The 11064-nt window shown below is 42.4% G+C and overlaps 1 protein-coding gene across 1 annotated transcript; it reads left to right on the forward strand.

Annotated features, from left to right (window-relative positions):
• The first annotated feature begins 343 nt into the window (after positions 1–343).
• Positions 344–2599, forward strand: LOC115995960. Its single transcript, XM_031235107.1, has 2 exons — positions 344–1523; positions 1851–2599. The coding sequence occupies exons 1-2, from the start codon at positions 344–346 to the stop codon at positions 2597–2599; spliced, it is 1929 nt and encodes a 642-aa protein (XP_031090967.1).
• The last annotated feature ends 8465 nt before the right edge of the window (positions 2600–11064 follow it).

Raw genomic sequence — 11064 nt, forward strand, 5'->3', positions numbered from 1 at the left:
AATATTGCAAAAATCATCATCTCCTCGGACACCCAATTGAAAAATGCTTTGTCTTTAAAGACAAGGTGATGGCGCTAGCTCGCAATGGAAAGATTGAACTTACTGATGCGACTGCAAGCTCTAACCAAATCTCATGTGGAATGTTTACACCATTACTCATGGAGGATGATGAGAAAGATGGGGGCAAGCAATGCAAACGCCTGCTTCCCTTTATTGTGAAACACACTGGGGGGGGCAACACTCAAAGCCGCCACAAGTTGATTCAGTCTACGAGAGGGATTGGGTGCTCGTTACCCGTAGAAAGCAAAGGAATGATGTTGGGCCTGTCAGGCCATTGAAGAGAATGATGAAGCGATGGATTGAGAAAAAGCCAGCAAGAGACCCCGTCTTTGACACGAAGAAGAAAGGGTATCCCAACAAGCCGCGAACACCAGTTACCCTGGCTCAATACATGCCAAAGGTTCTTCATCAACATGAGACAGATATTCTTAGGGTTGGCCTGAACACTAAGGAAAAGCATGTTGAGGTTGGAGAATGTGCATTCCCTGTGGTCGAAGGAAGCGATGAGATCCAAATCCACAAGGCTACATCTTTCACCACCGAGATAACTTTCAAAGATGAAGATCTATTACTGGGTGGAACACCTCACAATCGCCCACTGTTTGTTGAAGGTTATGCTCGTGAGCAAAAGATTAAAAGAATTTTGATTGATCAAGGATCGTCCGTGAATATTCTATCACTCCAAGCTGTGAAAGAACTTGGTATTTCAACTGATGAGCTCTCGCAAAGCCGCTTGATGATCCAAGGATTTAATCAAGGCGGGCAAAGAGCCCTGGGTATTATTAGACTCGATCTTAGGATCGGATCTTTGAGTTCAAGTACTTTGTGTTATGTGATAGATGCAAGAACATCCTACAATCTGTTGTTGGGTCAACCTTGGATACATGAAAATGGAGTAGTTCCTTCATCATGGCACCAATGCTTAATGTTTGAGAAAGGCGGTGTGATAGAGAAGGTCGTCCCCGATGAAATCCCATTCACTGACGCAGAGTCATACTTTGCAGATGCGAAATTTTACTTAAAGAAACAAGTCGTTGAAGACGACGTTGATAAGAGCAGTAATGATACACCTCCCGATCCGAAATGGAAGGGCAATCAAGTCGTAGACCAAAGTCATTGTGACCAGGAACTTGTTTTCCCATTGACAAGAATTGAACCATTAAAAGCTACCCCGGTCAACCCGTTGGAAGATCAAGTGCGGGTGGGAACAAGTCAGACATTGCCTGTAAAACGCACAGATGGTTTCGACCCCAATGCATATAAGCTCTTGTTTAAAGCAGGTTTCGACCCCAAGGAACCACAGAAATTGGGTAGGCTCATTCCAGAAGCTGGTGGTAGAGGCAAGTCAAACCAGCAGGAGCCACATGCACGCAAGGGATTAGGCTATGTTCTACCAAAACTAGTGCGAATCTTTATTAACAGAGGCACAAGTAATTACATCACCCATGCTGATGAGGAAGAAGGTGATAAAAGGCAATATGTTTTTGATAGGATTGGCAAGGCAGAATCACGACAATCAGTCTTCAATAGACTTGGGTCGGGGCCTAGACCCGCTAAGAGAAAATCGGTACATGATAGAATTGGACCTACTTAAGTTCCAAAGAAATCCACCAGCTCGCCTACTGAAATAGAGCCATAAAAAAGGCTTAGGAGCACAGTTCCATCTCGTATGAGACGAGAAGATGATATTCAGGTTTCATGTGGTGAAATTTTGAAGGTTCAGCCAAAGAACATTGTACATACTTGAGTGCAAGCGGCAAAAGAAGGTAATGTTGATTTAAGTTGTGAAGTGACGGCTAGTCAAAACGAGGTGGCATCATCATTTCATATCACATTATGTGATGAGACCCCGATTGAGGGGGAGGACGCAGAAGAGGCACCCCATGAGTTAGAGGGAGGGGTACAGGCCGCAATAGATGAATTAAAGGAGATTGATCTAGGAACTACTAAGAATCCTCGTCCTATCTTAATCAGCACACTCCTTTCTAATGAAGATGAAAAAATCTATGTCGAACTGCTGAAAGAGTACATTGATGTTTTTGCATGGACGTACAAAGAGATGCCAGGATTAGACCCAAAGGTGGCTGTGCACCGCTTGGTAGTGAAAAAGGCATGTCGTCCAGTCAAACAAGCTCAACGACGCTTTCGCCCTGAACTCATTCCCTCAATTGAAGGAGAAGTCAACAAACTTATAGAGGCTGGATTTATTCGCGAAGTGAAATATCCAACCTGGATATCCAGCATTGTGCCTGTGCGCAAGAAGAACGGCCAAATCCGTGTATGCGTTAACTTCCGAGATCTTAATGTTGCATGCCCGAAAGATGACATCCCGCTTCCCATCACGGAGTTAATGATAGATGTCGTGACTGGGCACGAGATCATGTCATTCATGGATGGCTCCTCTGGTTACAATCAGATTCGCATGGCGCTGGAAGATGAGGAGTTGACAGCGTTCCGAACGCCTAAAGGCATCTACTGCTACAAAGTGATGCCCTTTGGTTTGAAAAATGCAAGTGCTACATACCAAAGGGCTATGTAGAGAATATTTGATGACATGCTTCACAAAATGGTGGAATGCTACGTCGATGACTTGGTTGTGAAGTCGAAACTCCGCACAGATCACTTGGGATATTTAAGAAAAGTCTTTGACCGCTTGCGAAAGTTTCAACTTAAGATGAATCCCTTGAAATGTGCTTTTGGGGTTGCTACTGGGAAGTTTCTTGGGTTCACTATTCGACATAGGGGCATCGAGATCGAACAATCTAAGATCGACGCTATAATAAAGATGCTTGAACCAAGAAACCTTCATGAACTTAAAAGCTTACAAGGGAAGTTGGCATACATCCGAAGGTTTATATCAAACCTAGCGGGAAGATGTCAACCCTTTAGTCGGTTAATGAAGAAAGGTATCCCGTTCGTATGGGATGATGCGTGCAAAAATGTGTTTGAGAGTATCAAGTCATATTTGATGAAGCCGCCTGTGTTAACTGCTCCTATACATGGTCGCCCATTGATCCTTTATATCTCTGCCCAAGAAAACTCTGTAGGTGTTTTGCTCGCTCAGGAGATTGACAAGGGGAAAGAAAACGCCCTCTACTATCTCAGTAGAATGATGACACCGAACGAGTTAAAATACTCCCTAATTGAGAAGCTATGTTTGGCACTAGTGTTCGCCATTAAAAAGCTCAAACACTACTTTGAAGCCCATACCATTCAACTTGTGTCAAAAGCAAACCCAGTAAAGTATGTTATGGCAAAGGTTGTTCTCTCTGACCGCCTGGCAAGGTGGTATTTATTATTTCAACAGTTTGAAATCGTCTATGTGCCACAAAAGTCTGTCAAAGGACAAGCTTTAGCCGATTTCTTAGCAGATCACCCAATACCTACTGAATGGGAGTTATCTGATGATTTGCCTGATGAGGATGTACTTATCATTGAAGTCCTACCCCCTTGGAAGATGTATTTTGATGGAGCTGTACATAGGGGAGGGGCGGGAGCTGGAGTTGTCTTCATCACTCCAGAAGGTGAAGTGTTGCCATATTCATTCACCTTGACAGAGCCATGCTCAAACAATGTTGCTGAGTATCAAGCATTGATACTTGGGCTAGAGATAGCTGTTGACATGAAACAACTGAGAATTTACATTTATGGAGATTCGAAGTTGGTCATTAACCAAGTGATGGGACTGTACGAAGTGAAGAAGGCAGAGTTAGTCCCGTACAACAACTATGCGAAGATACTCATACAATGGCTGGGTGATGTTACGATTGAACATGTACCGAGGAAAGAAAACAAGCAAGCTGACGCCTTAGCCGCACTGGCTTCAACTATTGCTCATCCTACAACTCGGATACAAGTATGTCAAAAGTAGGTAGTTCCAACTATTTTCAACGAAGATGGCTCAGTTGATGAAACTATCGAACCCCCTACTGCTTCCGTTTATGACATTGGCAAAGATGATTGGAGGCAGCCGTTGATTGACTACTTCACTGATGGGAAGTTACCAGAAGATCCTCGCAAGAGGGTGGATATAAAGCGCCGAGCTCCTCGCTTCATCTACTATAATGAGACGTTGTATCGTCGTTCATTTGATGGAGTCTGGCTCCGATGTCTAGGAGAAGAGGAGGCATTACAAGAAATGTAAGAAGTTCATTCTGGGGTATGTGGTGCGCATCAGTCCGGCCCTAAGTTGCACTTCCACATTAAACGAATGGGGTTATTATTGGCCTACAATGGTAAAGGATTGCATAGATCATGCTCGAAGGTGCCAAGCTTGTCAAGTTCATGCAAACTTTATCCATCAACCACTAGAGCCTCTACACCCAACAGTCGCATCTTGGCCGTTTGATGCTTTGGGACTTGATGTGGTTGGCCCAATTACGCCCAAGTCATCTGCAGGGCATACATACATATTGGCCACCACCGACTACTTTTCAAAGTGGGCAAAAGCCGTGGCATTAAAAGAAGTAAAGAAGGAAAATGTGGCAGACTTTCTCCGTGTTCATATCATCTATCGGTTCGGCATCCCACGATATATCTTAACTGATAATGGGAAACCCTTTGACAAAAAATTGATGGACAAGATCTGCAAGCTTTTTGACTTTCAGCAGCGGAACTCCTCAGCGTATTACGCAGCTGCGAATGGGCTTGCGGAAGCTTTTAACAAGACCCTATGCAATCTATTGAAAAAAGTGGTCTCAAAATCGAAACGTGATTGGCATGACAGAATGGAAGAAGCGTTATGGGCATATAGAACCACATACCGCACACCTACTCAAAGCACTCCGTATTCTTTGGTGTATGGTGAGGAAGCAGTCTTGCCTCTAGAGCGCCAAATACCCTCTTTAAGGTTGGCCATATAAGAGGATCTCACTGATGAGGAAAATGCTAAGTTACGCTTGGCTGAGTTAGAAGCCTTAGATGAAAAATGGCTGCAAGCTCAACAGAGCTTGGAATGCTATCAAGCTCGTATGTCAAGAGCCTTTAACAGAAGGGCGAGGACCCGTTCCTTTCAAATTGGTGACAAAGTACTAGCTGTTCGAAGACCAATCATTGTGACACGAAAAACCGGCCACAAGTTCACTCCAAAATGGGATGGTCCCTATGTGATTCTAGAAGTATACACCGGTGGGGCTTACAAGTTGGTTAGTGAGGATGGTTTGAAAGTTGGTCCAATCAATGGGAGATTCCTAAAGCTCTACTACCTTTAAACTTAGGGTATCAACACAAGTCACAGACGCTCCTGGCCCGCATGAGTTAAAACTGTGAACGGCTTTACTTATTAAAAAAAATCATTTGAATTACGTTTGACTTGATCTCCTTCGCAGGAGTACGTAGGCAGCTTAGAAACACTTTCTTTTCTAAGTTCAGTCATAATTAAAATAAATCCTTTTGTGTCAAGTCCGTTTGAAACAACTTAGATTCATTGAAGTTTAATCATTTCATTGTATGTTATGATTTAAAGTATATTCTCTCGTTAGTTGATTTCGAAGTGACTCATTTGGGGTTTATTCAAGCTTATTTTTGCACTTGTGATCAAAGAAAATTGTTTGCAAGTCTCATGAAAAGAAAAAAAAATAATGAATTCAACTCACGTCAAAGTCTCATTTCAAAAGGGAAAAACTCATACAAAGTCGAAATAAAAAAACACAAACTAAAGGAGTACGACATCTAAACATCAAAGATCTACACTATTCGAAAATTCATTAAGTCTTCTTTGTCTGCTTCTAGATCTTTTTTCGCTAAGGAAAGCTTATCGTCATCTTCATCTGTCAACATGGGAGTCTCCTTAATGCGTTTCACTATTTCTTCAGCAGAATTCACAACCTCTTGTGACGTGTTGCGTTGTTCTCAAGCCTTAGTCACAAGTTCTTGGAGCTTTGGCCTTTCATCACGGATCTTTTTCAACTCCTCCCTTGAATCCTTTATGGTCTTCTCAGCCTCCTTTATGGTTTTCTCTGCTTCCTTTATAGCGTCTTCTAAGAGGGTTACTTGTCCGTCAGAATCCTCAAGGATCTTTTGCTTCTCCGATAGAAGAGTTTGAGTTTCAGAGAGCTTTTGCTGAGCATCCTTAAGAGCACTTTGCGCTGAACATAACTCCGCAACTTGAGTTTCAACTGGCATCGCTTCTGAGTGTTTGGACCATATCTTATCATAATCCTGAGCCTTCTTAAAAAAAACATCCACTCTGTTCTCTAATGATGACAAGTCTACCACATTATGTTTCATAAGTTGGAGTTGTCTCTCAACACTTCCTTTGAAGGAAGAAACACTTTCAGCTGGAGTTTCCTTTAACTTCTCGCAAATATCATTCCAAATGCCTGCGATCATGGCCATATACCGTGACATGAAGGAATCTGCACCAGGAAGAATGGAGACATGGGACGGTTCCAGTTGTGTTTCTTGGTGAGGTGGGTTTGAGGGCGACAGCGATTGATGAGATGCTACCACTTGATTAAGGGATTCAGAACTGTCGCTATGTTCCACCTCGCCTATAGAAGAATGTTGATTCAACGACCGGGCGTCATTACTGACATGTAGCCCAGCAGAACCCTATAAAAGGAATACATATGTCAATAAGGCTAAGATTTTGAATCATTATGAAAGGGAAAAGTTTAGGAAAGTTTCCTAACCTCGGTCGATGGTCTTCTGTTTCGTTTAAAATTGCGATCACTATCAACATCCTCGTCCGAGCTTCGGTGCCTCACTTGCTCCTCCCTTCTCTTTTGGGTTGCATGTTCTGACACTTAATCGCGGGGGGCATCCTGTACTGGTGCTTTGCCTTCTCTCAAAGTATCCAATTGATCCCTTTGCTCTTGAGTTATTCCCTCTCTAACGGTTACGATTGGGTCACCATTAATGACTATGTCTTTGACACGATTCTCAAGGAGATTTGTATGCACGTCAACCAACCAGGCTTTGTAGGTGTCTGAGACATGTTTCTTTGGAATAGACAGGATCATGGGAAATGTGGCCCTAGACAGAGAGTTGAAGTGCTCATACTGGCGATGGAGTTGAAATCCCTTAGCAAGTGTGACGTCGCGGTCATCCGTCAGTAACAAACCAGGGGCAGATGCTTGGTAGAATCCAAACTGACGACTGAAGCGAGGGGCAGATGCTTGGTAGAATCCAAACTGACGACTGAAGCGATGGGGTACATAAGGCTCAGCCTTACATTGGCGACTGAAGCGATGGGGTACATAAGGCTCAGCCTTACATTGGCGTCCTTGGCGTAAAACAAGAAAACCAGGGCGCAAACATATGAAATATTCAAAATTCTCTTTACNATGGGGTACATAAGGCTCAGCCTTACATTGGCGTCCTTGGCGTAAAACAAGAAAACCAGGGCGCAAACATATGAAATATTCAAAATTCTCTTTACCCCCTCTCTTGTCATCACAGAAAAAGAAGTCTCTACCATTTTGACGAGATGTGCAAAGCCAAGACGCGTATTCGACCTTAAAAATCCTCTTGCGAGCATCAATTCTGTCGTAATACTTAGCACCGCCTTCTCCGGAAGAAGTGACCATCTTTGGAGACGACGACATGAGGCTAGGGGTCTTGAAGTGAGTATTGAAATAAGCTGATAGTCATCCATATACATAATGGATGGGGAAGGGAGTGCCCATTTGACCAAGAGATATAGACTCTGAAATTGAGTTTAACCCATAGTAGATGCCGGCAAGGACTGGAGGAGCGAGGCATACCTTAATCCATTTCGCCATTTTGCACGCCATATTAAAAGTCTCAGGGCGAATGGTTGCCGTTGGGTTGCCCGGTAGTACGAACGTACAGAGCCAACACGCTAGAAATGCTGCTAAGTAGACTTCCTGTTCAAGATTGGGAGGGATGTTTAATTCGACGAAGGGTGTTTCACTCACGTGCGACCATCTAGGAGCAGCTTCAAGGATCCCGCTTGGGTTGTGAGTAGCCTTTGGTCGAGATTTCTTATTCTCTTTTCGAGGCGGAGGAGCTGCATATCTTCGGGTTTTCCTGCACCAGAAGTCGATCCATCGGGATACTTGAACAAAAGTGGTGTGATCTTCTTGTTGAGTTAAATGGAAGAACGCCTCGAATAAGTACGCACAACATTTGTATGAACCCTTGGCCAAGTCCAAGGCGTTTGGGATGCGCTCATCGTAAATTTCCCCAAGCAATGGCAACCCTCCAAGCATGTACAAATCTCGAAGTGATATATACATCTCGCCGGAGGAAGTAATCAATGTGTTGGTTCGGGGGCACCATGCTTCGCAAAAAGCTTGGACGATGTCGACGTTGCGGTCATATGTGAATAATGACGCGAACACAGCGTCTTATATCATGTCTTCCCTTAGAGGTTTTCTGAAGAAGTTAAGTACATCTTCAACCCATTCCCAGTATCCTGGCGTGTAAATGAATTCACCTTCAAAATCGATGTCTTTACCCCACTTGACCTCATCATCAATTATGCGACTCCCTAGCGTGGGAAGGATGTCTGTGGAAGGTTCGTGTTTCAAGCCTGGTTGCAAGGTCCACACTTTGGACGGTGGAATGTCATATTCAGGAGTCCAATTGCGTTCGTGATATGACACCATGAGCTTTGGCGGTGAAGGGGATGCAAGGGGTTGATTGACGACCAATGTAACTTTATGGTCACTCTTGGTGCTTGTTATCACCAAGTTCCTTTGTCCATCGAACCATTGATCTTGAAAGTGCACCATCTTTGAACCGTGTTGAGATTATGTCAAAATTGAGAAAAATTACTGTAAAAAAAAGTAATGATGATAATGATTAAAGTTATTATTATTATTATCATCATTAGTTATTATAATTATATCATTTTTAACAAAGTTGTTATTGTTATTATTATTATTATATAAGGAATGATATAATAATAATAATTAACTTTGTTGAATCAAGAAGATAAAAGAAAGAAACAAAAAAGCGTAGAAACAGAAAGAAAAAGAGCAAAGCAAAAAAAAACCTAGGAATCAAACGCAAGAAAAACGAAAAGAAAACAAAATAGAAAAAGTAAAAGCAAAAAAAAACCTGGGAATCAAAAAACAAAACAAAAAAAACGAAAGAAAAAACAAAAAAAAAAAAAAGAAAGCAAAAAAGAGTGGAAAGAAAAGGAAAAAAAACAAACAGTAACTAAAGATTGAAAAGGGAAAAAAAAAAAAGGAAAAGCGAAAAACGAAACAAGAGTATATACATGTAGCAAATAAAATATATCTATAGTGATGTTGTAGAAAGGAAAGTGGGGGTTGGGGCCATCTGAAACAATGTCTTATTTCATTCCCAATACAAGCCACGTGAAGGTCTCTGGGAAGTCGCAATGTCAAGTCTAAGTCTGCCTCCATAAAAGTTGAAGTCACTTTAGTGATACAAGTAAATCTCTTTTCTTCAACACCAGTTTGCGATGGCAGTAGGGAAGCTCTGCAACACGTTTCCACGGCAACAAACCCCAGCTCACTATTCGGTTTTTGTTCTTCAATCCACAAGCTCGGCAGTAAATGGTGAAGGAAGTTCCGACGACCTCTGGACTATGAAAACAGCGGCATAGCAGTTCTGGTTCCCCAACGGCAGCGACAGATTGAGTGGTCCAGTGAGAAGCTCTGTCAACGGAAATCCGTCTACTCCGAGTAGAAACCCACGCTCCGGCAGTATCATTGATACCGCACTCCGGTGGTTGTTCTACTCGGCAGTCTTCCCGTTGGTCTTCGTTGTAGCAATTTGACAGAGGAGGGAAGACTTTGGCAGTCCCGGGTGGAGAGCTCCAACAACAATAGAAACCTGGGTACTCCAAGTAGAAACCCACTCTCGGGTGGCATCAATGATATCGCGCTCCGGTGGTTGTTCTACCCGGCAGATTCCCCGTTGCTTCCTCCTTGGGTTTGTGAACTTCATTGATTCTTGATTTCGGTTTATTTATTGAATGGTCTTGTTACTCCTCTGTAAATGAAAAGGCAGATAGGGAAGATAGAAAATAAAGAGTAAGGAGTTCACCTGATTGAAAGGGTAGACTGTAAGTCAGTTCTCCTTAATCTGTTGCTTTGATTTGGTGATGAATCTTCTTGTTCAACACTGATGAGAAAAGTGATGCGTTATGGCTCTATTTATAGGTGATTTGGGAGTGTTTGAGTTCAACATGGAGTCAGTTTGTGACTACTGAACTGATAATCACGTTACACCATACAAGGGGAAAACACGGTGATTATTGAATTTGGATAGAGTTCTAAATTTCATGGATTGTTTAAAGCTTACTGGTTTGTATCGGAATGGGATGTCAGATGTGTATCAAGGAAATTGGATTTACATATTGGGCCAGAACATAAATTCATTTTCGATCATGGATTCGTTGAGGTTGATGGGCTAATTAAAGTTAGTTATATTATTTTGGCCCATTGATTAAGGCCGTGACAAATTTTAAATTTCGAGATTTCTCGCTCCAAGCACGTTAGGCAGCATGTCACTACAAGTCTCGAGCGGGCAATTTGTAGACACAGAAAATTCGAGCCCGAAAAATAGACCGATTAAATTATTATTGGGCTCAGTATGAGATGGATTAATGGACCAATTTAATTAATTGGGCCCATAGTAATTAAATTAAGTTGATTAGCCCAATTAAATTGATGTTGGGTAATTGAATTAATGGGCCAAGCCCGATTCATAGAACACTGAAGGACTATACAGAGATTTTGTACTCGCACCTTCAATTACACATTTGTAACCCGATATTGTGAATATATACAATTTTGAATTTTTTGTGTTTAAACACCCCCCCCCCCCCGCGCGCGCGCGAGAGAGAGCCTCTATGCCATACAAGTCAATTAGCCTTGAAAAGACTCTTGTATTTATAGTGGGTGAAATCCTCTTCCCAAACTAATGTGGGACAAATGATTTCCTTAAAGCTTTTTCCACACTTTTTCCATGTCAATGGATCTACTTTGAGAACCAATTTCTCATTCACCCATTATCCATTTTGAGTGTATAATATATCGATCTCTTCGTCTCACTACGAAGAAT

Source organism: Ipomoea triloba, chromosome 11, assembly GCF_003576645.1.
Source record: "Ipomoea triloba cultivar NCNSP0323 chromosome 11, ASM357664v1".
NCBI lineage: Eukaryota > Viridiplantae > Streptophyta > Magnoliopsida > Solanales > Convolvulaceae > Ipomoea > Ipomoea triloba.